General features: G+C 46.4%; 4 protein-coding genes across 5 annotated transcripts; all 4 read left to right on the top strand.

Annotated features, from left to right (window-relative positions):
- The first annotated feature begins 90 nt into the window (after nt 1–90).
- Nucleotides 91–4,530, top strand: selenoi (selenoprotein I). Its single transcript, XM_037244138.1, has 10 exons — nt 91–332; nt 1,209–1,277; nt 1,579–1,687; nt 1,777–1,851; nt 1,907–2,169; nt 2,249–2,357; nt 2,438–2,486; nt 2,550–2,730; nt 2,808–2,987; nt 3,181–4,530. The coding sequence occupies exons 1-10, from the start codon at nt 273–275 to the stop codon at nt 3,289–3,291; spliced, it is 1,206 nt and encodes a 401-aa protein (XP_037100033.1). The 5' UTR covers nt 91–272; the 3' UTR covers nt 3,292–4,530.
- Nucleotides 4,531–4,755: 225 nt separating this feature from the next.
- hsp90aa1.1 (heat shock protein 90, alpha (cytosolic), class A member 1, tandem duplicate 1) lies at nt 4,756–8,496 on the top strand. Its single transcript, XM_037244133.1, has 11 exons — nt 4,756–4,948; nt 5,438–5,587; nt 5,665–6,031; nt 6,104–6,237; nt 6,303–6,608; nt 6,681–6,846; nt 6,922–7,112; nt 7,184–7,331; nt 7,400–7,668; nt 7,742–8,075; nt 8,162–8,496. Exons 2-11 carry the CDS (start codon nt 5,438–5,440, stop codon nt 8,269–8,271), a joined length of 2,175 nt encoding a protein of 724 aa, XP_037100028.1. The 5' UTR covers nt 4,756–4,948; the 3' UTR covers nt 8,272–8,496.
- A 188-nt stretch (nt 8,497–8,684) lies between these two features.
- LOC119117691 (heat shock protein HSP 90-alpha) lies at nt 8,685–13,120 on the top strand. The gene is made up of 11 exons (XM_037244132.1): nt 8,685–8,880; nt 9,800–9,946; nt 10,139–10,505; nt 10,577–10,713; nt 10,832–11,158; nt 11,236–11,401; nt 11,486–11,676; nt 11,752–11,899; nt 11,983–12,251; nt 12,346–12,679; nt 12,770–13,120. The coding sequence occupies exons 2-11, from the start codon at nt 9,800–9,802 to the stop codon at nt 12,874–12,876; spliced, it is 2,193 nt and encodes a 730-aa protein (XP_037100027.1). The 5' UTR covers nt 8,685–8,880; the 3' UTR covers nt 12,877–13,120.
- A 247-nt stretch (nt 13,121–13,367) lies between these two features.
- Nucleotides 13,368–22,841, top strand: LOC119117694 (serine/threonine-protein phosphatase 2A 56 kDa regulatory subunit gamma isoform-like). 2 transcript variants are annotated; one of them, XM_037244136.1, is made up of 15 exons: nt 13,368–13,487; nt 13,899–13,961; nt 15,111–15,276; nt 18,700–18,899; nt 19,341–19,451; nt 19,533–19,625; nt 19,696–19,826; nt 19,903–19,962; nt 20,056–20,164; nt 20,243–20,296; nt 20,376–20,674; nt 20,750–20,851; nt 20,929–21,001; nt 21,076–21,192; nt 21,308–22,841. In XM_037244136.1, exons 1-15 carry the CDS (start codon nt 13,461–13,463, stop codon nt 21,440–21,442), a joined length of 1,740 nt encoding a protein of 579 aa, XP_037100031.1. In that variant the 5' UTR covers nt 13,368–13,460; the 3' UTR covers nt 21,443–22,841. The 2 variants fall into 2 exon arrangements, with proteins under 2 accessions (XP_037100031.1, XP_037100032.1); XM_037244137.1 differs by having other exon boundaries at nt 15,114–15,276.
- The last annotated feature ends 4,275 nt before the right edge of the window (nt 22,842–27,116 follow it).

A 27,116-nucleotide genomic window follows, 5' to 3' on the forward strand; every position in this document is an offset into this window, starting at 1 on the left:
AGTAGGTGTCGGTAATGCGCATTGAAGCGGGTCATCCGACCTTTGGGTGTCGCTAGTGAGCTCAACGCATTGATAGCATGTCGTCTTGTTTCAGGGAGGAGCGGCCAGAGTGTTCCGATCTCACGTCAGACGGCGTGACCGACGGCGGCTCCGGTCTATGATCGCTTAACGTCGCCTGGGCCGCTAAAATTAAACCCGGCACGTTCGCCCGGCACGAGAAGGAGTTGGATTGTCATTTCTTGTTTTGCGTAGCGGCGACGGACTGTTCCAACATGGCTTTTCTGTACGAATACGTCACACAAGAGCAACTCGCAGGCTTCGACAAATACAAGGTAGTATGCTAAGTGGCTAGCCCCTGTGTGTATGAATGCAAGCAAGCAATTATGTGTGAATGAGGAAACGTATGTGCATGTGTATGTGTTTAACGCAGGTCACAACCTGCAATATCTGCAGAAAGCAATTTGTACATCAATCCGTAGCTGTTATACTTCATACTGAGCTCCTATTTGCTCAAATCTGCCCCTTTTTGACAGCAATAACAATACTAATTCTAAACTTCATTTGCCCTGCAGTTTTCTCTCAATTTAAGTGAGTCACGTGTATGCAATGCATGCTCTATGAATAGAACTGCCTTGTTTAAAATAGCATAATGGAAACATTCATAAATGGCAAATCTAAAAGCTCTCTACAAGTTTTTGAAGAATTAAGACAGCAGTTCGAGCTTGTACTGTGATCACACGTCTCCCTGCGGTTTCATCCTTCCTGTTGCCTTCCAAAATTAGCATAATGTCACCACGCTTACTTAGCATCTTCTGGTTGTAATGACAAAGTCATCTATTGACTATTTTTAGTCATATTTGTAATTTCATTGCTATTATCAAATCCACAGTTTTTGTCACTCAAAACTAAAATGAAGTCAAACTCCCCTTTATGTCTCCCTGGTACAATTAATTTGTATAATTGATATTTGATTTGCATTTTCAGACCCTGCCAGAATATTTCCTTTTCAAAACACGCTTTTAGATGGTGTCTCAGGAAATTTGCATGATTAAAAGACGAAACAAAACTGCAGGTATCTGCAAAGGTGACGTGTAGACAAATGATAAAGCAAAGCTAGACTTTCAACTGCCACGCCAAGACTATTAGTAATTCCAATGAGCTGTATTTGTGCGCGTGTCACTGACAACTTACAACGTGTGTGTTTGCAGTACAGCGCAGTGGACTCCAATCCTTTGTCCATCTACGTCATGCACCCTTTCTGGAACTTTGTTGTGAAGGTGAGAAACACGTTTGAGCGTGTGTTTTGACAACTCCTGTGACACTCCCTGAAAATCTTGCATCATCTTTAAATTGCCTTTGGCAAATATGGCCGTCGCTATCTATTCCATTTTGAAGGGAATTTGATCAAAAGTGACATCAATGAGAAGAACTGGGAAAGAAATGTTTTGAAATGTTCTTCAAACATGGAAGAGACATTCACCAGTGACCTTGAATTTCTGGGTTAAAAAAAAAAAGATATACACAAAAAAGGCTGAAAGGGCGTCGCTTGCTAAAGCACACTTTTGTTTTTCATTGTAGTTTCTCCCAAAGTGGTTGGCTCCGAATCTTATCACGTTCACCGGCTTTATGTTCCTGGTGGTCAACTTCCTCATGCTGGCCTTCTACGACTACGACTTCAATGCTTCAGGTCTGTTCACAAAAATAAAATCTTCCAAAATTAGCTGAGGTTTGCTAAATAATGTGCACAATCAATTAATTTGTGCCCGTTTGTTTCAGCCATTGGACAGGATCATGTGCCTAGCTGGGTGTGGGTGACGGCGGGGCTCTTCAACTTCCTGGCCTACACACTAGGTGAGGAACCTTGCGTCTCCTCCCTCCTCGCGATGACGTCGCCTCCGCTTTGCAGACGGCGTGGACGGCAAGCAGGCGCGCCGCACCAACTCCTCCACGCCACTAGGGGAGCTGTTTGACCACGGGCTGGACAGCTGGGCCTGCATCTTCTTCGTGGCCACCGTCTACTCCATATTTGGGCGTGGCGAGAGCGGCGTGGGCGTGGCCACGCTTTACTACATCCTTTGGGTGGTGCTCTTCTCTTTTATTCTGTCACACTGGGAGAAGTACAACACGGGCGTGCTCTTCTTGCCGTGGGGCTACGACATCAGCCAAGTGGTGAGCTTGAGGAAGCGGCATGTCACACTTATGACTCAAATGATTATTTATTTTATTTTCTTCTTCTTCTTCCCTCCAGACCATCTCCCTGGTCTACGTGGTGACGGCAGTGGTAGGCGTGGAGACCTGGTACCAGCCCGTCCTGTTCCACTTCCTCTACAGAGACCTTTTCAGCTTCATGATCGTTGGTAAGACGCATACATCGATCACATTTTCGAGCAAGAGTCTTTACAATACGAGTTTTGAAAACCCATTTGATGCTTTTCAGCCTGCTCCTTCGCAGTGACGTTGCCCATGAGCCTCGTCAACGTCCTCAGGTAGGTTTTGCCGTCGTCGTGACCGCTAGTTAGCACGAGTCCAACTTAGTCGCGTTTGTTCAGGGCGTACCGCAGCAACTCGCTGAAGCACGAAAGCGTCTACGAGGCCTTCCTGCCCTTCCTGTCGCCCGTGCTCCTCTTTGCCATTTCCACCGTTTGGGTGCTCTTCTCTCCATCCGAAATCCTGGAGCTACAGCCCAGGCTCTACTACCTCATGGTGGGCACGGCCTTCGCCAACGTCACGGTAGGTGTCTTCCATCAACGCTCTTTACGTTTTGTCATTATTATCAAGCAGACTTTGTTTACATGTTTGTGTTGCAGTGCAAGCTGATTGTGTGTCAAATGAGCAACACGCGTTGCCAGCCACTGAGCTGGCTACTGGTGCCGATGACCGCCGTGGTGACGCTGGGCGTGTCGGGCCTGGTGGCCGACGAGACGCGACTGCTGTACTTGTGGACGGCCGCCGTCGTGCTGGCGCACATACACTACGGCGTGTCGGTGGTGAGGACATGACTACTACACTCGATTTACGAGATTAATTTGTCACGTGGCGGTTATTTAAGTGTTCTTCTGATGGCTTCATTATTTAGCAAGTCGACTTTTGTTTATTATTTTGCCAGGGGACATTATTTGGCAAGTTGTTGTGAGTGTCGTTATTTGGCAAGTGTCACTAATTTCCTTCCCTTGTGTGCAGGTCCAGCAACTCAGCAACCATTTTGGCATCATGGCCTTCTCACTGAAGAAGCCTCGCAGTGATTGACATGAGGACGAACGAATCGGCTTGAAAGGAGCAGAAGAAGTTTAGACTCTCCCCGCTCCTTTTCTCTCTCTGCTCAACGACATGTCACCCTCGTTACCGCGGTAACCGTATCCTCCATCCATGAGGGATGCCCCAAAACACGCACGCACACATAGCCACCCGCCTCAAGTTTTTTTTTGTTTTTTTTGGTGATTGGGGGGCTCAAGGAGGTTCGGCTTACCTCATTGGAGGATCGGTCGGTCCACTGTGTCGAGCCAATGAGGTGCGAGTGTTTCCTACGGAAATGTGTTCCATTTATTGGCTAGCGAGCCAATACGCGCGCCCCCCCCCCCACAGATAAACAATATTATGGTATTATGAATGTATAATAATATTAATAATAAGCCTTGATGAAAACTCGGAATTCAAAAGTTTTTAATTTACTCTTTAATGCAATCATTATTTTAATATTTGCGGTTATTTGGAAGTAGACTTGACTAATGGATCCTGCGCGGCGGATCATATTTATTCCGCTACACGCTGCCGGTGATCAGACGCGGATGATACAGGGAAGTGTCGTGTCTTTCACGCTGATTCGTTCTTTATCCCCCCCCCCTCCCTCGTCTTTCGTGTCGTTGGGTTGCCGTGGCGACGGCAGCCGCTTGAATGAAGAGTGCATCCCAAAAGCCGTGCCACGGAACGGATTCACTCTGAGGGGAGCAAGCGAGCACACGCCCGCCGCCTGGCCTCTTTTGTTGGTTTGTTCGTTCGTTTGTTTGTTTGTCATAAAACAATTTTTTTTTTGTATAACTAATGTGTGTCGGTGTCGTCAGCAAGCGTCAAGCCTGCAGCTCTGCTACTAATGCCTGGCAAACGGGACGCGAGTGTTGAGGGACAGCCTGCATGCCTTTCAAGCACATCGAGTCGAGGAAGCTCAAGTTTGTATGTATGTGTGTGTGTATATGTGTGTATATATGTGTGTATGTTGAGATAAGGAAAGAAACTGACAGAATACACGAGATGAACACAGACGTAATGCGTCTATATAGAAAAGTTTATTATGAGCAAATGCGATCAATTCATGACTGAATTGTGTGGTGCTCGGTACACTTCATAATGTTCCATCCTAACATTAGAGAGAAGAAAGAAAACCTCATTGAGTGTAATTTTTTTTTTTCAACCACTATGTTGGACACCACTGTGTTTTTTTGTTTTTTTTTAATTAAAATGGATGAAAAATGCCTGTAAGTGCTTAATACTTCTAATCAGTTGAAAATATCTGATGAATAAATGCTACACAAACTGCAACGTGTCAGTGTGTGTGTGTGTGTGTGTGTCACAGCAGCTGATAGCAAATAAATGGCAGCTGGAAGAACTTGCAAGGCGTGTGCTGGGTCGAGGGGCCTAATGGCCAGCCGAGCTATCAGGAAAGTTCTCGTCTTGACTGACAGGCACTGCTTGTGCCTTTGCTGCCCTACAAGGGCACGTCAACTTTAGAGCTCTGGTGTTTCACGCCACACGTAACCCCCCACCCGGTAGTGCTCGTATCTTCTGGAACCTTCTGAATGGGTGCTTCCAGAAACCCCCACTGAGGTATAAAAAGAAACCGAGGTGTCGTGGGAGTCTGCATCGTGTCCAAAGACACTCATCGGAAGGAGCAGCAGCTCAAAACTGAGATTCAGAACTTCTCACAAAGGAATCCAACGCAGATTTCATATTCAAGGTAAGTCTGGAACACGCAAATCTAACACTGTACTAATTTTGGGCTATTTTATGAAGGGAAAGAAAATAATTGACAATAATATTCCATGTTGACGAGCTACATTGAAGCGTGGACTGAACACATGACCTTAAGAGTGCAATGGCGGACACCGGAGTAGCAGGAATAACGAGCAATTCGTGACAATTTTACACGCTACAATCTTCACCGCATTCAAATAGACTTATATTTTAATTTAAATCAACTTTGACATGGAGGTGTTAGATAACCCATGGGGGGGGGGGGGGGTCAGAGGTGTTTGATTGACAGGAAGAACACGTGCTCTTCCACCATATGCAGCTGCTCACCCACCCCAACCCCCCCCACCAAGCCATGTGGTGGTCTTTATCGAGTTTTATTTTAAAGAACAGAACATTTGTTAGCATGTTAGCATCTGTCTCACAGTTCTTAGGTTCAGATTTGAATTCGATTTTGTTCGATTTGCTTTGATAGATGCCCGAGAACGCCGCACGTGCCATGGAGGAAGATATGGAGACCTTTGCCTTCCAGGCTGAGATTGCGCAACTCATGTCGCTGATCATCAACACCTTCTATTCCAATAAGGAGATCTTCCTCAGAGAGCTTATCTCAAATTCTTCTGATGTAAGCGTAAATTCTTGAATAGTTGTACAATCTTAAAGGTCGCAACAATAGAACGCTTATGTGATTTCTTCTGACAGGCTTTGGATAAAATCCGCTATGAGAGCTTGACCGAGCCCAGCAGACTCGAATCCTGCAAGGACCTGAAGATCGAAATCAGACCTGACCTGCACGCTCGCACCCTCACCCTGGTCGACACGGGAATCGGCATGACCAAGGCCGACCTGATCAACAACCTGGGCACCATCGCCAAGTCTGGAACCAAAGCGTTCATGGAAGCCCTCCAGGCCGGAGCTGATATCTCCATGATCGGTCAGTTCGGCGTCGGCTTCTACTCGGCCTACCTGGTTGCCGAGAAGGTGACGGTCATCACCAAGCACAACGATGACGAGCAGTACGTGTGGGAGTCCGCCGCCGGGGGCTCCTTCACCGTCCGTCCTGACACTGGTAAATCTCGCTCAACATTAGCAGTAGCATTAGCATGTTCAGTAGATCACTCCATCCATTTGTGACTTTCAGGAGAGTCCATTGGCAGAGGCACAAAAGTAATCCTGCACCTCAAAGAAGATCAGACGGAATACTGCGAGGAGAAACGTATCAAGGAAGTGGTCAAGAAGCACTCTCAGTTCATCGGATACCCCATCACGCTTTACGTAAGCGACTATTATCTTCTTGAAATGGAACCAAAAAGATCCTAAAACTGTTCATTATTCTGAAGGTGGAGAAGACAAGAGAGAAGGAGGTGGACCTCGAGCCGGGAGAGAAGGAGGAGGATGCTGACAAAGACGCTGCGGAGAACAAGGATAAACCGCAGATTGAAGATGTCGGGTCTGATGAGGACGAGGATACCAAGGAGAACAAGAACAAGAGGAAGAAGAAGGTCAAGGAAAAGTACATGGACCAGGAGGAGCTGAACAAGACTAAGCCCATCTGGACGCGCAATCCTGATGATATCACCAACGAAGAGTACGGCGAGTTCTACAAGAGTCTGACCAACGACTGGGAGGACCACCTGGCCGTCAAGGTAAATAAAGGAGATGTTTGTCAATCTGACTGTTGCAATGGATCCTTCTAAGCTTGCTGTGTTTGCCTTCAGCATTTCTCCGTGGAAGGCCAGTTGGAGTTCCGAGCGCTGCTCTTCGTACCCAGAAGGGCTGCCTTCGACCTCTTTGAGAACAAGAAGAAGAGGAACAACATCAAGCTGTATGTGCGCAGGGTCTTCATCATGGACAACTGTGAAGATCTGATTCCAGAGTATCTCAGTGGGTATCTCATTCTGAAGGTTCATCTGAGGTTTTTCATCACTGACCAATTTGGCTTGTTTCATTTCTTCTCAGACTTCATCAAGGGTGTGGTGGACTCTGAAGATCTGCCTCTGAACATCTCCAGAGAGATGCTGCAGCAGAGCAAGATCCTCAAGGTTATCCGCAAGAACCTGGTCAAGAAGTGCTTGGAACTCTTCACGGAGCTTTCCGAAGACAAGGACAATTACAAGAAGTGCTATGAGCAGTTCTCAAAGAACATCAAGGTATATTGATCTCAAACTCGGCAATCTTCATCGACCCCGATACATTTTATTCAGCAACATTCCTGTTTTAGCTCGGCATCCACGAGGATTCCCAAAACAGGAAGAAACTGTCCGAGATGCTTCGATACTACACTTCCGCTTCTGGAGATGAGATGGTTTCTCTGAAGGACTACGTTGCGAGGATGAAGGACAACCAAAAATTCATCTACTACATTACAGGTTTGTATCATCTGTTGTCCTCCTTATTTCCCGACAGGCCTATTTATCTCCTGAAACTCTTGAAACAGGCGAGACCAAAGACCAGGTGGCCAACTCGGCCTTTGTGGAGCGCCTCCGCAAAGCCGGCTTGGAGGTCATCTACATGATCGAGCCCATCGATGAATACTGCGTCCAGCAGCTGAAGGAGTTTGATGGCAAAAATCTGGTCTCGGTCACCAAGGAAGGACTTGAGCTACCCGAGGATGAGGATGACAAGAAGAAGCAGGAGGAACTGAAGACTAAGTTTGAGAACCTTTGTAAGATCATGAAGGACATTCTTGACAAGAAGATTGAAAAGGTTTGTATGAAGGATAATTACTTCATGACTATGTTTTTGCTGTGCCAATAACAAAATGCGACATTCTTTGAAGGTGACCGTCTCCAACCGCCTGGTCTCGTCACCCTGCTGCATTGTCACCAGCACGTACGGCTGGACGGCCAACATGGAGAGAATCATGAAGTCGCAAGCCCTGAGGGACAACACCACCATGGGCTACATGACAGCCAAGAAGCACTTGGAGATCAACCCATTGCATCCTATTGTGGAGACCTTGCGGGTGAAGGCAGAGGCGGACAAGAATGACAAGGCGGTGAAGGACCTGGTCATCCTCCTGTTCGAGACGGCACTGCTATCTTCGGGATTCACGCTTGAGGAACCCCAGACTCACGCCAACCGCATCTACAGGATGATCAAGCTGGGTCTGGGTGAGTGTTTTTCCATTTGGCAAATTTCCTCTCATCTAAGTTTAGTTTGCCTAAATGATTTGCTCATGCAAATATATCATTCGCAGGCATCGATGAAGACGACTCTGCAGTTGAGGACCTCGTTCAGCCTACTGAAGAAGACATGCCAGTTCTGGAGGGCGATGACGACACATCAAGAATGGAGGAAGTGGACTAAACTATCGCCTGCTTTCATAGTACTTTTTTTGTAACTTATTATTTAAGTAATTTGTTTCCAAACAACAAATATTTAGAACCATAGCTGATTATGGGAAACCCACACAAAACAAATCTTCATTTGGTTTGGAAATATATATGTAGCTTATGTGTTTTTGTAAAGTTTTTTTTTAATGAAAGCTTTCAAATTTGTAATAAAATAAACGGAGGAATACAAGGAACTTTCTCCCTTTGCCCTTTGTATTGTATAATTAACTCTTGCCTTTATTAGTCACAAAGTGAGGTTTACTACGTTAGATTTTTTTCCAATGTTCCGGAATGTTCCTGAACGCCGCGCGGTTTGCCCCCACCCCCTTCGATGACATTTCCGCTTCGATAGATCCCGCCTCCTTTTTCTGATTGACAGCCAATTCAGGCCAACCAACGTTCGATATTTTGCCGGCATCGAGGAACATTCTAGAGAGTTCCAGAAGCTCTAAGCTCAAACCGACGCTTCTCGAACACTCTTCTTTGAGGAAAGGCTATATAAACCAGCTCAGCAGTCCAGTTCAGTAATTATTCCGAGCATTTTGACATCGGGATCTACTCTCCCAAAACACGGAAGACCAAGGTAAAGTAGCAAAACGTGTTTTATCCTGCTAGCTAAATCATTATTAGCGCTCAATTTTTGCAAATTCATCTCACATGTAACGAAAAAAAATCGCGGGATATGTACTTTTTTTTTTTTATTATTCGAATAGGTTTTAAAACATAAAGGAATGCTTTTATGTTTTGATTATAGATAATCCTAATCCATGTTTTGGTGACTGAATTCCAATGAAGCTGCCGTCTTCGCGTAATATTGTTAGCAGTTAATTGGATTTTCAATTCTTTCCTTCTCCTTTCAATGTGTTTTATTTACTTGCGATAAATATATTCTTCGTTTTTAAACGATACTTTTGATAGACGACCACATGGTCCCAGGGAGTGCATTTGCCAGACTAGTATTACATGTGACCGTTTTAAAGCGACATGCCACGCAGTTTTAATATTTTTACACACAACAAATGGTCCAAGAGACGTTTTGCCATATCGTGAATCATTCAAATTTCAAACGAGACTTTCCATTACAAAATCTCAGAGTACCTTCTAGAAACTTGTAGTTCACTACTGAATTCGCTAGGTGGTGACACCGAGCGTTAATGATGACGTGTAAAGCAACCGCCTGTCAAATATAAATCCTAGTTTACGTCATCCGAGGTTACGAACGGTAGAACAAGAAGGTCACGCGGTTAATAAAGGCTGTATCATCTAGTAGTAGAGAAATTAAACTATCAAATCAAACTTTTAAGACAAAAGTGACTTTAGAGCAGATTGCAATGGGATTTTTGCTTCAAGGATAGATTAAAGGAGCTGCAGGAGCAGTCTGTTGCGCCACCTGCTTTGGGAGAGCTCTCCTGGCCATATTTGTCATCAGGACAAATGCTATAGAAAATGGATGAATAATCTTGAATGCTTATTTTAATAAGCATATGTTTCTTGTGCCGAAGATGCCAGAGTCACAGGACCATCCAATGGAGGAGACGGAGACCTTTGCATTCCAGGCTGAGATTGCTCAACTGATGTCCTTGATCATCAACACCTTCTATTCCAACAAAGAAATCTTCCTTAGGGAGCTCATCTCCAACTCCTCTGATGTAAGTTGCTCCAAATTTGCTAGCCATGTCTGAACCTGTACTTCCCAGCCCTATTAAAGAAAAATTACAAGTTTGTCCACTAGGTGGCAGTAGTTAATCTCTGTAGCTTTGTGATGAATGAAAAGCTGCATAGCAAGGGTTCATTCCAAAAAGACTTTGATCGAAAGTGACAAATGATTATTTCTCTTCAAGGCTTTGGACAAAATCCGCTATGAGAGTCTTACCGACCCCTCCCAGTTGGAATCTGGCAAGGATCTGAAAATCGAAATCATTCCCAACAAAGACGAGCGCACCCTCACCCTGATCGACACGGGTATCGGCATGACCAAGGCCGACCTGATCAACAACCTGGGCACCATCGCCAAGTCGGGCACAAAGGCTTTCATGGAGGCCCTGCAGGCAGGAGCCGACATCTCCATGATCGGCCAGTTCGGTGTGGGCTTCTACTCGGCCTACCTGGTGGCCGACAAGGTGACGGTTATCACCAAGCACAACGATGACGAGCAGTACGTGTGGGAGTCCGCCGCCGGGGGCTCCTTCACAGTCATGGCCGACAAGAGTAAGTACAAGTTGACTTAGCACAGTTTCTTCCCAAAGAAGGTCACCTGTAACCTGGGTTTTGTCCTTCAGTTAATGAACCAATTGGTCGTGGAACCAAGGTTATTCTGCACCTTAAAGATGACCAGATGGAATATGTGGAGGAGCGGAGAATCAAAGAGATTGTGAAGAAGCATTCGCAGTTTATCGGCTACCCCATCACACTCTATGTAAGTGAAATGGGTGATCATTGTTTTTCCCCAGGTCGCTAGTTGCCAGGCAGAATTCGTCATCAGGCTCCATCTTGTAACTGCTGACTATTAAATATCAAACCGAATTTCCATCCAGGTGGAGAAGGAGCGTGATAAGGAAGTGAGCGACGACGAAGCAGAAGAGGAGGGGGAGGAGAAGAAGGAGGAGAAGAAAGACAAGGATGAGGAAGAGCAAGATGGCGACAAGCCCGAGATGGAGGACATCGGCGAGGATGACGACGATGAGCATGACAAGTCTTCCGACAAGAAAAAGAAGAAGATCAAGGAGAAGTATATCGACCAGGAGGAACTGAACAAGACCAAGCCTCTGTGGACGCGCAATGCTGATGACATCACCAATGAGGAGTATGGCGAGTTCTACAAGAGTCTTACAAACGACTGGGAGGAGCACCTGGCTGTCAAGGTTGGTTGTACTTGATAACTCCGCAGATCCTGTTACATTTCCCGCTAACAAATATTTCTGCTTTTATATTTTATCAGCACTTTTCAGTGGAAGGTCAGCTGGAGTTCCGCGCCTTGTTGTTTGTGCCACGCCGTGCTCCTTTTGATCTCTTTGAGAACAAGAAGAAGAAGAACAATATCAAGCTGTACGTACGCAGGGTCTTCATCATGGACAACTGCGACGAGGTCATTCCCGAGTACCTTAGTGAGTACATACAGACTGGTTGAATGTATTTTGCCCCCCCCCCCCCCCAAAACAAATCGCTGACAGGCTTAATGTCCTTTGCAGATTTCATCAAGGGTGTGGTGGACTCTGAAGATCTGCCCCTGAACATCTCCAGAGAGATGCTGCAACAAAGCAAGATCCTCAAGGTTATCCGCAAGAACCTGGTCAAAAAGTCCTTGGAACTCTTCACGGAGCTTGCCGAAGACAAAGAAAACTACAAGAAGTGTTATGATCAGTTTTCAAAGAACATCAAGGTTGGTTTGGTGGCAAAGTCCACATGGCTTTTGGACTCCGACAGACTTTGTTACTAACACACATTTATATTTCAGCTCGGCATCCACGAGGATTCCCAGAACAGGAAGAAACTGTCTGAGCTGCTGCGTTACTACACCTCCGCTTCCGGAGAGGAGCTGGTTTCTCTGAAGGACTACGTAACCCGCATGAAAGACAACCAGAAACACATCTACTACATCACCGGTGAGCGTGCAATTCATCTCTCCGCCTTGACGAGCGGTTGAAACAATCGAGCTGATGATTTACGGAAATTGTCTGCCTGTCAGGCGAGTCCAAAGACCAGGTGGCCAACTCTGCCTTTGTGGAGCGCCTCCGCAAGGCCGGCCTGGAGGTCATCTACATGATCGAGCCCATCGATGAGTACTGCGTCCAGCAGCTGAAGGAATTTGAGGGCAAGAACCTGATCTCGGTCACCAAGGAAGGCCTTGAGCTTCCCGAGGATGAGGATGAGAAGAAAAAGCAGGAGGAGAAGAAGGCTCAGTTTGAAAACCTGTGCAAGATCATGAAGGACATCTTGGATAAGAAAGTGGAGAAGGTAAGCCCAATTGTAGGAGCATATGGCGAGAGCTTTACTGTTTTCCAAAAAAAATGGTGGAACTCCAGAGACTCAATACTGGATCTCTTAACAGGTCACAGTCTCCAACCGCCTGGTGTCGTCCCCCTGCTGCATCGTGACCAGCACGTACGGCTGGACGGCCAACATGGAGAGAATCATGAAGGCGCAGGCCCTGAGGGACAACTCCACCATGGGCTACATGGCGGCCAAGAAGCACCTGGAGATCAACCCCGAGCACCCCATCATGGGGACACTGCGGCAAAAAGCAGAGGCAGACAAGAACGACAAGTCCGTCAAGGATTTGGTTATCCTGCTGTTCGAGACGGCTCTGCTGTCATCGGGCTTCTCGCTGGATGACCCGCAGACGCACTCTAATCGCATCTACAGGATGATCAAGCTCGGTCTTGGTGAGTACTTCAACAAGCTTTTTTCTCTGTGAATGCTCGCGTTTTTATTTTTTTATATAAATTCATAATTCTTGTTCCTCCTTTTTTTAGGCATTGATGAAGATGATCCGATTCCAGATGACACCCCTGCCCCTGTTGAGGAGATGCCCCCTCTGGAAGGTGATGATGATGCATCCAGGATGGAGGAAGTGGACTAAAACGACTCCTCATATGTACTCGGTTATATCTCATTAAAGTTCTGCGAGATCACTGTTAATACCGTTACACTTCCCCTAACTTCTGCAGTTCTGAATGTTTAAAAACTGGTCACTTTTTGTATTTTTTATTTTATTAATGTTAAAGCATTCCATGTGTTTGACTTGAACTGTAAAACGCATTGCAAGAAAGATATGAAGCTGTAAAAAGTTGTGGGAACCTTGAATAAATGTTGAACATGATGAAGAGTCTTGCAGACTAATCCTAAAGAGATTACCTTAAAAAAAGAAATGACCAATGAGACGTTGGATTCAACATAACATAAAATATGACGTCACTACGTGAATTCACTTCGCCGGTCGCGTTCACACCTCTCGCGATAATGACCGGGTCGGGGGCGGTCTTCTTCCACCATTGGCATGACGCCATTAACCGCGTAATTGGGTCAACTGACTACCGTGAGCCAATCAGATGCTGAGAACACAATGAACCGCCTCACACTGAGCGACTGGCAGCGGGCAGAGAGTTGCTGTGGTTACACCAGTGGAGGATCCGAGAGGGGTGCAAGGGCGGCGACGTTTGTACAATGCCGAATAAAACGAAAAAGGACAAGGTGAGTTGCTGGGGGAACTCATACCAGTTTAGCATTTGGACCATTTTTCACGACTTAATCTCGTGGACGCCAATGAAAGAATAAAACCAGCGGGTATGAAGCTATCAGTGTACCACCCCCTACCACTCCTCATCATTGCTAAAGCCAACTAGCTCGGAGCTATCCGCAATCTGCCAGATTTAACCTAAACGCCCGTTTCTAAATGTCGGATAGTATCATTTCAATCCACTCACACGCCCCTGATCCGCGTGAGATTGATTTCTGTCGTGTTTTCTCTCACTCGGGTTGAAATGTTGGGTCGTTATCAGTTTTGCTGAAGTACCGTTAGCTTGCTTGTTAAACATGCCAGTTGGGCAGGATTGAATTGCCCCCCCTCCCACATACCTATATTGTTTTTCTTTCTTATTTCAGGATTCATCAAAATCTGGGAAAGTGGGCAAAAGTGGAGGAGGGCAGGAGAATTCACAACATGAGGTGGGCTAGCTCTCGAAGCTAACGCGTTCTTTTAATTGTGGACCATACAAACGTTAGGGACATTAATACATAACCCCCCCTTATCAACCTTGCTTTTTAAATATTAATATGCAGTAGTTTTAGCGATTTAAATGAAATCAATCATTAGTGATCTTTGTATTGCGCCGTTGTATTAAATCCTTGAACAAGATAAATAATAAAGGCCAGAAAATGTCTCTTGATCAATATTAGATTTCACATTGCATGGTGGCCCATAGAAGTTGAACATTGAATTGTTTAAAATACACAACGTGTAATTAATTATCTTGATCGTAAACTTGAAGCTAGCAAATCACAGCTTGTAGACTCACTGAGCTGAAGTCTCATTGCTAAGTAATTGTGCAACTTTGTGTTGTGTCCTTTCCACTCCCTCCCACACCCAAACAAGAATGTACAATCTACAACGAGTTTGTCTTGTGACACAGCAACGTAACGGGACGTACTATGCTAGCGGACCCGCCGCCGTCTTGTGAACCAACGATGCAAGCGTGATCCTAAACGAACCCTAACCCCCCCCACACACACACACACACACCGTGATTGTGTGAATCACACACTTTCACAGCTGCATGTTGCTGAAGTCAGCGCTGTGTGCAACTAAGCGGGGGGCTCTTTGGTGAAGGCGGGGGTTTACGGCTGTGAGAAACCTGCCGCACGAGGCACATCTGTCTGATGGTGCGCAGCTGGCCTGGACAGATTTGCAGATAACAATGCTTCTTTTGTACCCCAACGTATCTTGGATTGCACTTTGCTGAGGAAATGTGTATTTTTAAATCTCCCGGTATGTAAATTAGAGGTGAAAGACATGTCACATATCCAGGATTTTTTTTTTTTTGTGGAACATGCTTTGTATGCCATTTCTGTCTATATCTCAAAAAGTATTGAAGTATTTTGGCTTTTACCGCCATTTAATTTGGTGTATTTTATCCTGTTTATTCCAAAGGCTCAAATTGACTCGCAGCATAATAGGAAACAAACTGCTGTGAACAATTTAGCTGTCTGACTAAATTTGTTTTGGCATTGTGGAAAATGAACAACCACTCAACCCATATTTCTTTTGTCTGTTTCTCGAAGCGAGTTTGTAATATTTTTTTCCTCTCGTCCGCTCAGCAGAGCTCCAACAGGAAGACCAGCAACAGCGTCCCGCCGACCACCCAGCTCCTCAAGGGCAAGCAGCCGGGCTCCCAGACGCCCGTCAAGAAGGACAAACGGCAGAGCTCCTCTCGCTTTAGCTTGAGCAACAACCGGGAGTTGCAGAAGCTGCCCGCTTTCAAAGGTACTTGATGTTTGGACTCTGAAGCCCAAATCTAAAGCCACCCAGAAGCTTTACATAACCCGGGATTCTCCGCAACTGATGCAATCAAACAGCTCGGCCTTAAATTGCGCTTTAATCTACTCCTGCTACTGTCCGCTCATTGTGCGTTTAAATTGCGGCGTGTAAAAAAACAAAATCTTTAAATCCCTGCAATCTTGTTATGGAGATGTACAGTGGGACTTTCGCTCCAACATCCGCATCACCCTCATTTTCATATTGAGCTGATGACACACGGAAACAAACACGGGGGGGTGGGGGACATACACAGCATTGACTTTGCGCTGGATTTATTCCAAGCGTCTATATTTAGTGGTAATCCAGATAAAGCTTTAATTCCGCAGGCCCTTGTGTTGCGCAATGTTAGGGTTAGATAAAGCGAGGCTTTCAGACGCTGTCACTTGGTTCCTCAGAGCGGTTGAAAAATCTTTTGGCAGGTCCTCGCCGGAGTATGCACGGGTAACCTCGTTCTCACGGTATTCCAGCAAAATAGTGAATAAAGAGTGCAGAGAATATCACCGAGGTGTTTTTTTATTTTTTATAGAGAGCAGTTAAACTGACATAACGCAAAAGCAGGAATGTACGACCGCTCCGAGGCAGTTCTTCCTCTGACCTTCCCCATCGGGACCATACGTTCGAATGCGTTTGGAACTGCAGCTGTTGCCTGGCAACGCGCGAAGAAGCGCCACTCTTATTGTGGCTCGCCGGCGGCTTTTGTGACGTTTCCCCGCGCATATTTTTGACTTCAAATCCGGCCGAGCAAAAAAAAGTATGTCGACTGAAAATAATGGCGATTAGGCACTAAGCTTTTGTTTTTGTTGGGTAATTGGACATTCTGCCATTTTAGGAGATAAAGTCGCCTCACTTCCCACACCCCGCCGAGCGCTCCGTTATCCCACGGCGGGCTGCGAGATGTTATGGCACCGACCTGCCCAAACAAAGTCCTCGCTTGACCTGTTTTCATTCCGTGCACGTACGCCGCCTCCCGATGGACACACATGTCAGACAGCCTGTCCCGGGCACTTGAACCGCATGCTCACCTCCCATGAAAACCCAATTTTCACCCACAACTTTAGCGCAACTACCGCTGCCACATTTTAGATCGTAAAACGGAGGGATAGTTGACTGTGTGGCGCGGACCGGCTAGATTAAAAACATTTGTCGTGTGTGTGTGTGTGTTCCCTTTTAAAAACAGGCGCTCGCCCTCCGAGCAGGTTGTTACGGGTGCCATCTGACGGCCAGTTGTTGTCGTTCACAAATAGAACCAACAATGCTTTGACACTTGTTCTGGTTTCATTTGACTTGGAAGCAACATTGAAATCAAAGTCAGATTTGAGGAAATAGTTGCCCAGATTGGGTCTATACGGAGTAAATGTGATTTGCCACAGAGAAGCTGTGCCATATTTTTTTTTAACCCGGGAAGAGGCTGAAGGGGGGTCAAAATGACACTGGGCTTCTGTTTGGGAGAGCTTTTTGCTCTCAGCGCGTCAGTGGGTGTCTCTCTGCAAATAGACTGTCGCCTCCAGCGCTCGCAACAAAAGGCCGTGACACTCTGATATAGAGGCAAGGCGGGGAAGATCAGCTGACTTTTTTTTTTTAATATGAAGCACTCAGCTGAGTCGTCCCACCGTCGGTGAATCTATATTCATGCTGCTGCCTTACGTCTCATGACTGCAAAACATAAGAAAGAGGTCTTTTATGCCAGTCTGCGTGGAGCTGTTTTATTGTTGACATAGCTTGACGAGGACTAATTGTGGGATTGCCATGTGTGTCTCATTCGAGAGGTTCTGGATCGGAATCTGGCCTCAGGCGTGTGCGGATTTGAATCATATTACATAATATTTCTCCAATTGACAATGAACGGTTTGATCAAAAAGAATTCGTTTGGGTTAAGTCGGCGGCGGCGCACGCTCGCTCGCATATCCTGTGTGGCTGATGTCGACGCTTCCTGCCTTGCCGTTTGTGTCACGTCCACCTGGGCTCCTGCTGGGGCTCGGAGACAGCCATCTGTCATGTGCATGCGCGGCAGAAGACCAGAAATAGCGTTTGTATGACAAGCCGTGTCACCTGAAAGCAGGCTTGGCGCTCCTTTTGAGTTTGTCGTCGTTTGAATTGGAGCGATGCTATCGTGGTGCACGAATTGCCACCCATATTATAAATGGGGTTTTTTTTTTTCCCCCAAACGTTGGTTGATTCAAAGTGTGAGTGTGCAACATTAAAGGTCTGCTCTCTCGTTTTAATTTGTGATTATTAGGTGTCGAGCAACTGTGACTTGACTACTTTGTGTTTACATTCCAGCAACTGATGGCGGGCTTCCAGTTTGCATTGAAAAAAAAATGTCGCCGCTCGTCCTGCTTCAGTTCCACCATTTCCCGCCTGCCCCCCCCTCGCCAAGCCCTCCCTCAATGTTTATGTATCCCCCACAGCCGGCCCACGTGAACGCTGCCGTCCAATCGGGGAGTCCGAACGCAGGGGGTGGGTGGGGGGCTCGCGGCTTCCCTCTAGCTTCATTTTCTGCTCGCGGCGTTTATACTAAAATGGAAGCCGGCTCCTCACCTTGCTAGTACCGGAGCCCGCCTCCCTCCGCTGTCCCGCCGCACCTCCCTCATGTCGGCATGCGTTGGAGCGGTTCTGGATACGCCGGCCTCCAATTGGCCTCTCTTGCATTTTCGAGGTGAGAGCAGGAAATGCACCTAAGTTGTGTTTGTGCCCGTGTTGCAAGTTGTGTAGTTGTCATGTGACTTTTCTGGAAGTTGCTCAAGTCGCAAACCAGGACTTGGGATGTCACAAGAAGTGAGGTCTAAACTTGGCATCCATGACTTGTGCTAAATTCTGTCTAAATTCTTGTGCTATTTTCTCCGCTAAACACTTTATTTATGACCTAGTTAGGGGTTTTCTGCGCACGCTCAGTTGAGAAAGGCTCGGCCCGCCTGTGCAGCAGGCGCGGCTTGTAATATTTCAAGCTCGCAGGAACCCAAGTGCTGTTGTGCAACAGGAGCTGCAAGCCCTCTCCACACCTGCCTTGATGTGGAGCCTCCCCTAACAAAAGATTGAATATTCACCACTTGCCCACGCAAGCTTTGTTTAGTTATTCCCCAACACGACAGACGATAAGACCGAGAGCTGACTCCCAAAGGCCTTCGATATATTTGAACTTGCCCTGCTGTACTTTTTCCAAGCCATGAGCGGAAATGAAAAGGTGTAGCGGCCGGCGCCACGCTGTGACAGGTGTGGCTCAGCCGCTGCATTATTAATCCACGCTAAATTATTGATTGGTTGAATTTTGATGAGTGCGCTGTCGCTGCTAGGCGTCGGCGCACGCGTCAAAATATGAGGAAAACATGACCACTGGATTTAAACTTCTCCTCCTCTCCCCTCATTGTGCAGATGTTCCCCCGGCCGAGCAGGAGAAGCTTTTCATCCAGAAGCTGCGGCAGTGCTGCGTCCTCTTCGATTTTATCTCGGATCCGCTGAGTGACCTAAAATGGAAAGAGGTGAAGCGGGCGGCGCTGAGCGAGATGGTGGAGTACATCACGCACAACCGCAACGTCATCACCGAGCCCATCTACCCCGAAGTGGTCCACATGGTCAGTAATGTGTATTGACGGCTTCAAGCGGGGCAAACGTGCTCTCTCGGGTCGAGGTTGTGCTCGGATGTGCTCATGTATGGCATCGCCGCCTTTGAAGTGAATCAAAGCGCGGCCTCAATGCCGCGTGACGCGCAGCTGCCCGACCGAGGTGCAAATTTGCCCTCCCGGCTCCTCCTCGGTTTTTGCGCGGCTTCGTTTCATCCGTGCGTCAGAACCGATCATCATAAATATGAACCCCGAGCCCCTCCGCGGTCCGTCTTTGAAACCCGTCGGCGGCTTTCATCATCAAAAGCGCCGACGGGACAAACACGTGTGGCGCGGAGATTTTGTACGCGGCAGGTCGTTTCCGAAAATGGTGTCAAACTGTTGGTTTTGCACTTTAAAAAAAAAAAAAAAAAAAAAAAGGTGACGTGGCTTTCCTTTCCCTTTTGTCCCCAGTTTGCCGTGAATATGTTCAGGACCTTGCCGCCGTCGTCCAACCCGACGGGCGCCGAGTTCGACCCAGAGGAAGACGAGCCCACGCTGGAGGCCGCGTGGCCGCATCTTCAGGTGCATTTTCGCAACGACGGTCACCTCGACGGGGGTTAGCCTCTCGGCTGCCGTTTGAATCCCTCGTTTCACCTTCAACAGCTTGTCTACGAATTCTTCCTGCGCTTCTTAGAGTCGACCGACTTTCAACCCAACGTAGCCAAAAAATACATTGACCAGAAGTATGTAATGCAGGTAAGGTGCGCTCTGGTTAAGCCTGGCTTTCCCCTCCGCATTTGATTAAATGGTGCCACTCTGCGTTCAGCTCCTCGAATTGTTTGACAGTGAAGACCCCAGGGAAAGAGATTTTTTAAAGACCACCCTGCATCGCATCTACGGGAAGTTCCTGGGCCTGCGAGCGTACATTAGGAAACACATTAATAACATATTTTATAGGTGAGTGCGCGGTTATGTGAGGCGCAGTGTTTACTGAAACGCTGGTTTCCTTTTTTAATTTTTTTTTTTGTTACAGTTTTATTTATGAGACTGAGCATCATAATGGAATTGCTGAACTACTGGAAATATTAGGCAGGTAAGAAAGGAATTTGGTTATCATTCAGAACGCCATCCGGTTTGGGCTTTTGCTGTAACATTAATCCAATTCTTCTCTCCGCAACCCTTCAAGTATAATCAATGGATTTGCGTTACCCTTGAAAGAAGAACACAAGATATTCCTCCTGAAAGTTCTGCTGCCGTTGCACAAAGTGAAATCATTGAGCGTTTACCACCCGCAGGTACCTTCAGCGAACGTTTTTCAACTTCCGAATCAAAAGTCGGTGCACTAAAGGTTGTCCCTTTGTTCGCTTATTTAGCTGGCCTACTGTGTGGTACAGTTCCTCGAAAAGGACAGCACGCTCACGGAACCGGTGAGTCGGGATTGATTTTTTTGTTGACGACAGTACGCCCGTCCGAATGCTAACGCGAAGACTCTACTGTGCCGAGCAGACCGTTGTGGCTCTGTTGAAGTACTGGCCCAAGACCCACAGCCCCAAAGAGGTGATGTTCCTCAACGAGCTGGAGGAGATCCTGGACGTCATCGAGCCGTCCGAGTTCGTCAAAGTCATGGAGCCGCTCTTCAGGCAGCTGGCCAAATGTGTGTCCAGCCCGCACTTCCAGGTGGCCGAACGGGCGCTCTACTACTGGAACAACGAGTACATCATGAGCCTGATCAGCGACAACGCCGCCAAGATCCTGCCCATCATGTTTCCCGCGCTCTACCGCAACTCCAAAACGCACTGGAACAAGTCAGCCTCGCCATCCTCACCCGCTTCAAAAAAATGATAAGGTTCCGCGTGACCACGTGCGCTTTGCACTTGCAGGACCATCCATGGCTTGATCTATAATGCGCTCAAGCTTTTCATGGAGATGAACCAAAAGCTGTTTGACGACTGTACGCAGCAGTTCAGGGCAGAGAAAAGCAAGTAAGACAGCTGCTTCTTCTTTTTTTTTTTTTGTGATGGTTAGTTTTTGTCATTTACGTATTGTCGTCGGTCTGCAGAGAGAAAGCCAAATGGAAGGAGCGAGAAGAAGCCTGGCTCAAGATTGAGAATCTCGCCAAGTCCAATCCGCAGGTAGTCAACAATATCACGCCGGCCCACTCGTGAGGGCCTTTTAACAACAATGGCCGTCATTTTATCTTCCATAGTTTCTGACGTACACTGAGCCGGTGAACTCCAGCGGACCAACGGACATGGAGACGGACGGGCCGCTGCTAGATGACGTCAGCCTGCTGAAGAAAACAGTAGCCGAGGAAGCCACACAGGTAAGGCGTTGGCGCACCAGTGCTCCATCAGACAGTCTGGACTTTGCCCGCTGATATACGGCCGGAAAACCGACCGCAGACATCTTCACTCGCCGTGTGTCCTCGCTCGGTTCAGCTGCAGAAAGACCAGCGACGAGAGCGGCCGCTAATGCGGAGGAAATCCGAGCTGCCCAAGGACATCTCCACCGTCACAGCTCTGGAGCTTCACCGGAGAGCAGAAGAGATGTTGACCACGCACGACGGCCACTAACGGGCCACGAATCTCTCGGCCCGGCCAGGCACAACGCATCCGTTCAACCCCCCCCCCCCTCCCCTTTTGCCCCTTTTCAACCTCAAGCTGCAGCGGACAAAGCGGCGCTGGGTCGTCACCCATCACCACCTCCTTTTGTGTTCTCCCTTCCGCTTGACTATTATATCTGGGGTGCTGTGCTGCCCCCTTGTGGTCATTGCTCTCAGGCGTTCCGTCTCTTTCTAGATGTCAGGTGCTTTCACAACAACAACAAAAACAAACAATAATGTCAGGATGTGCCCAGTGTAAAATTTTCAAGTGGAGGCAAGTTCTTAGTATAGTTTTCCAAATATTGAAGGTGATGGTCACGCCGACTTATCTCCTGAGTTAAGTTCTGTCAAAATAAATCCTCTTATTTTTGTAGGGGAGACAGGTTGTTAAGCATCAATTTCCTGAGAGGTGCCGCCGCAATGGGGCGGCAGAATCTACCTGACAGTCTTCGCTTCATCTCAGATGTGACCCCTCACCCCCCCACCCCACCCCTTCCTTTGCTCATTGACCCCCAGGTAGGGATGACACTGCTTCACACAGGAGGTATGTTTGTTTTCATTTTTTTAAGAAGAGCTCAAACGCGCCTTTCTTTTTTCGCAGTGCCTTTTTTATGAAGGGGGACATTTGATCAAGTAGGAATTTAAAAAAGTCCTCCAAAGCACACGCCTTGCTTAAAAGCCCGCCCCCCCAACCTCCTGCCGAATAAACGGGGGGGGTCTCGTTAGAGGTGCAGGAGCCACTCGAACGAACGAAGCACTTCCTGATTACACTTGAACGTTTAAAAACTCGTAAAGAGATCTCGTCGCGTCTCACCCATTTGAACAATCTTGGTTTTGTTCCCACCCACCCCGCCCCTGCCCACCCAACCATCCACCAACACCTTTAATCATTAAGCTGAATGTGCGAATTATAAATATGTCGCCTGTCATCAGTATTGTCTGGTTGCTGTCCTCTCTGGAAAAAAGGCTTTAATAATGGCTCCTTTTTGGAGGCTCTCCCGGTTCCACATAAGCTTTTTTTTTTTTGTTCTCACAGAATGACTATTACAAGTGTCTTTTACGTCTCATACTAAATGGCTTGTACATATGATGTACTATTTTATGTTACAAATAAATGTTTAGAGTCCATATTTTGTACAAAATATCCCCCCACACTCTCCCATGTGTACAGAAGAAATAGTCAAATCGTGGCAAAACAGTTTTTTAGCAGTTTATTTTTGTCTCCAACATGTTGAAATCCTTGGAAAATAAGATTTCTTTTTGTGTGTGCGTGTGCTTTATCCCCCCCCCCCCCGCCCGTGATGTACATCTATCTATACACAGCAAATAAAGAGAACATGTGAGTTTTATATTTTCATCCTAAAAAAAAACCTAAAAAGTCTTATTTTTTGTTGTTGCTTCCATCCAGAAATAGTGGATGTCCTTTAACCATTTAAAAAAAATAAAAGAATATTGTACTTTGCTGCCCTCTGCTGGACAGCATGCTCTATTGTCACCTAATTAAATGTTGGGTTGACAAAGTACATTTCAAACAACCACATTGCTACTTTCCATTCATCCATTCGGACTTGTATTATATTTCGAATGTGATCTCATGTCATCTTTTACCACCAGGCAGGAAAATTATCAGTTGCCCCCCGACTGAACGTTACTAATGAGATCTAGTCTCCATTTGATCTTTGTCCTTGACACCATTTGAAGGAGTTGCAGCGTGCTGCTTGCCCTCAGCCATTCACAGTCTCCAAATTGACTCCTCCAAGGTCGTTTGGGTTCTCCGTGTTTCAGTCACGCGTGAACAAGCAATGTTGGCACACCCATTAATAGTCCCTAAGGCAACACTATTGATGATCTTAATCTTGCGTGGTTAATCCGATTTTTGCTTGATTATAAACACATTGTTCGTCATTGAGGATCAAATACGTCAGTCGCCGCGCTCGCATCTTTCAACAAAAGGTCACTTGCGTTCATGGTCGTCGCCGGCAGACAAAAGCGCTCAACTTTAAATTTGGCGTATTTTGTTTTGTATCAAGCTTTTCTCTCACAGCCCTCCTTTTGACTTACACTCAAGCCCACCTCCCCTTAACGCTCGTCACGACCGAATATGTCAGAACCTATCACTATGGAAACAAGGCTCCAAAAAATAGAAAGTTTTGACATTTCTAAGGGGGAAAAAAAATGCTTCCATCAATGTGGTACTTTACCTTGCATTATACATATTCAAGTATGCTTGGTGACTAAGGTGTGGGGTGCAGCATTGAAAGTGTGACTCATCAGTCCGAATCTAATGGGCCTCCACTCAAAAGGTTTTTTTTGATGGACGCCTCGGCTTAGAATCGAAACGTTGTCTTAGACAACCGAGCTAGCAAGGCCGTGCTGACATCATTTATTTTTCTCCTTTTGTAAATAGTCCTCAACGGTGCCAGATGACAGGTAGCTCTGTTTGTACAAGCAAGTGTTAAGACAGGTTTACTTATCACTGCGTGCACAATTTTGCAGAAATATGTGGCACTGTTTTTTTCCTCTCATTTTTCAAAACACTTTCCTTGCCCTCAAAACCTCATTTGTGCTGCTCATGAATCGTCCGCCGTTGATGGCAGGGGGAAGACCAGCCCCGTGACCGGATGAAAAGATAAAAGCTGTTGCTACCATTTGTGCCGATGCGATTCAATTTATCGCGCAGCATCTTTTTTTTTTCCTTAGGCGCTGGCACGATGCAGCGGCTGTGCCCTCAGGTAACCTCGATGCAAACCGCTGGGTTCTGGAGCTTTCTCAGACGTGCTGTATCACGTCGTGAAGACCGAAACATTTTCTTTGACATGCTTTCTGGGAACTGTCAAAGGAAATAAAACCGCAATTCCCTTGAAAGTGGCCTGCGAGTGCTCGGAGAAGATGATTGTGATCCATTCAAGACCGCTTGGAAATAGCAGTATGCTGACTTCATGTACTGTAAACACACACAGCGCCGCAGAACTGCTGCCACTATTTACCGCCGTGCTTAAAATGTTTGTTTTTGTCTTTTTTAAGTTCCCACTGACACTAAGACCAAAGAGGACCTTTCAGGTGTTCACCTCCAAAGGCTCCTGAGTGAGCAGCTGGAACATTCCGTGACTCCTTCATGCAAGTCAAGTAAGGCCAGGTAATGTAAGGTTCACTCCATTTTTTTTTTTTTCTTCTTTGGCTATTCATGTTCGAAGTCAGGCAATAGCAGAGGAAGAAAATGTGGCGGCCCATTTATGGCGAGTGTGTGTGTGTAAATACATTGAGGACATCAAGCAGCGGGGGCCCTCTTCAGCTATAATGAGTAGGTCGGAGGCTGGCTTCATCCACAATGCTCCTCCGACTCCACCGTCTGGAACACGAGCATATTTCGAGCACCCGGGGACACACACACTTGCACATCTCTATAGAGTAGTTACATCTCACACACACACAAGTGACAAAGGTGGAGGTGACGCGGCGGAGACGACTCAACCTCACCTCACCTGACTGTCTGGAGCTGAGATACACTTGAGGGATATGAAGTAGAGGAATAAGCAGCAAATTGACAGGCGGGGATAAAGGGCGAGGGGGGTGGGATGACTCAGATGAGTGTAAAGCGCAATGTCCCGCAGATGACCTTTTGCGTGAGCGATTTGTGTGTGTGTGTGTGTGTTCCATCCTGATGTCCTCGCTTTGACATGTATGAAAGGCGCCCCCCGCCCCCTTGGTGTGTTTCGGGAGATTACAGCGAATATTCGAACACTTTTAGGCAATAGAAATGAAAAAAATCATTGTCAAAAATTGCTCCCGGATATTTCCCCCAATTTTGTGTTCTCATCAAATTATTTTTCATTTTTCCCCAAATAGTGTTTGGTGAATTTTTAAAACTTAGCTTAGTTTTGTGATTTTTCTTAATTTAAAAAAATATATATATCTACATAAATAAAAAAAAAATCACATTTAGAAAAATAATTTGTTCTCATTTTTAGCAAAGTTTTTTGTACATTTAAAATAGTTTAATTTGAAGCACGGCATAACAGAAAGATTGAAATTCATCTAAAACAACAGTGCATCTCGTGTTTGTGTGTGACCAATATATCAGCAATGAGCGTATTTGACGTTTCTCTTCCTCAAGCAATCTCTTAAGCAGCAATACATATTTATATCGCAACAATATGAACACAAGACAACTTGACTCTCACCATAAAAGGAGGCTTTACAAATATGCAAATCCAAACGACGAATCCCTTGCACAATGGCGTTTTGTAACCCTTTCTCACTGTGCGAAAATAAGATCTGCTTGAGTCGAGTGTATCGACACAAAAGCAAACCAAAATAGAGCAGGAATGCGACTCATTTATCCCGAGTGGTGTCTATAAAAGGTCACACTCTTAGCCCCCACGTGGTCAGCACAAAAACAGGAGCGCCTTTCTCGAATTGGAAAACAGCGGCCAACTTTGAGGTCAAGCCGCGTTAATGCAACTCTGGCATCGTATTGATTTTCAAGCTGAGCCATCACTTCCAATGAGATAACAGCCCTGATCAAATTGTCCTATTACGCGCCGTTGATAGTCACGCAATCCGATTTTGCCGAATCTACTCGGCCCGTAACTGTTCTCTCCCACTATCCGATTTCTGGTCCAAAATGGGATGGGTGATTTTGGGGAGACTAGTTTTGAGCCAAAAGCCCTTTTCGCACTGCACTTAGTTTTATTGTTGGGGTTAGCGCAGACCAGAATTTTTTTTAATTATTGACCGGAATAGAACTCGCTCCCGATCTAATGCAATCCGAGTCTTCCTGATGTGTGTTGGCGGCATTTTTTTTTTTTCCCCTCTGCTTTCACTTGGGAGGTTAACCACTCTTACATGCCTCCAAATGTTCATATTTTTAACAGTCTGTAGAGCACATGGCAATCTGAAAACACACTCCATCGACAACACCATCCCCCCCCAAAAAAAATACGATTCAACGCCTTTTATCCGGCACCAAGTGGGGATGCAAGTCATTTATGATTGAGAACGTGGCTTAAAAACCACCGGAGTTTGGAGAAAGAAGTCTCCAAACAATGTTTAGAAGAGGGGAAAATGTCGACGTGCTGGCCAAAGACAGAAGCTCTTAGCAGGACCTCTTGCACGGATAACTTCCAATTCTAATCACTCATCCGACATCACTTCTTCGTAGTAGTGATACTTTCTAAAGAAGTCGTTGGACGACTCGGCTCTGGTGTCGTTAATCAACGTTGCTGTCTGCCTGCCTTGGACATTCCAAAAGGCAACAAAGTAGCAAAAAAGTCTTTGTGGGGCCTGGAAATGTATTAACTGAGCTCAGATCGATCAACTTGGCCAATGTTTCTAATGTTGCTTTATGGATCAAATCTCATTCAAGTGAGATGCTTCACCTTTTTTTTTTTTTTTTTTTTAAATGCTTCCTTCAAATAGATCCTGCCACTGAGCGTCTTTGAACGACGACATGCGGTCGTGGTACCCGTCAGCGATTGCAAGGCAAGCGAAGAAGCATCAACGTATCGCAGCAAAGTGGAAAGTGAGTGGATGCACAGCCGAGCCACGCGTCAGACGCGCTCAGACTTGTGTCATGTGGAGGAGGATGCAGCCAACCTGAGTCATCTGGTTCCATTCATGAGTGCCACTTGGCTCTCCAGGGAAAA

This window comes from Syngnathus acus, chromosome 24, assembly GCF_901709675.1.
Source record: "Syngnathus acus chromosome 24, fSynAcu1.2, whole genome shotgun sequence".
Lineage (NCBI taxonomy): Eukaryota > Metazoa > Chordata > Actinopteri > Syngnathiformes > Syngnathidae > Syngnathus > Syngnathus acus.

Coding starts and splice junctions, on each gene's coding strand:
- hsp90aa1.1 (XM_037244133.1), top strand. CDS start 5,438: ATGCCCGAGAACGCCGCACGTGCCATGGAGGAAGATATGGAGACCTTT. Junction 5,588..5,664: donor TTATCTCAAATTCTTCTGAT/GTAAGCGTAAAT, acceptor TTCTTCTGACAG/GCTTTGGATAAAATCCGCTA. Junction 8,076..8,161: donor GATGATCAAGCTGGGTCTGG/GTGAGTGTTTTT, acceptor TATCATTCGCAG/GCATCGATGAAGACGACTCT.
- LOC119117691 (XM_037244132.1), top strand. CDS start 9,800: ATGCCAGAGTCACAGGACCATCCAATGGAGGAGACGGAGACCTTTGCA. Junction 10,714..10,831: donor GCTACCCCATCACACTCTAT/GTAAGTGAAATG, acceptor ATTTCCATCCAG/GTGGAGAAGGAGCGTGATAA. Junction 12,680..12,769: donor GATGATCAAGCTCGGTCTTG/GTGAGTACTTCA, acceptor TCCTTTTTTTAG/GCATTGATGAAGATGATCCG.
- LOC119117694 (XM_037244136.1), top strand. CDS start 13,461: ATGCCGAATAAAACGAAAAAGGACAAG. Junction 15,277..18,699: donor GAAGCTGCCCGCTTTCAAAG/GTACTTGATGTT, acceptor CTCATTGTGCAG/ATGTTCCCCCGGCCGAGCAG. Junction 20,165..20,242: donor TGAGCGTTTACCACCCGCAG/GTACCTTCAGCG, acceptor TCGCTTATTTAG/CTGGCCTACTGTGTGGTACA.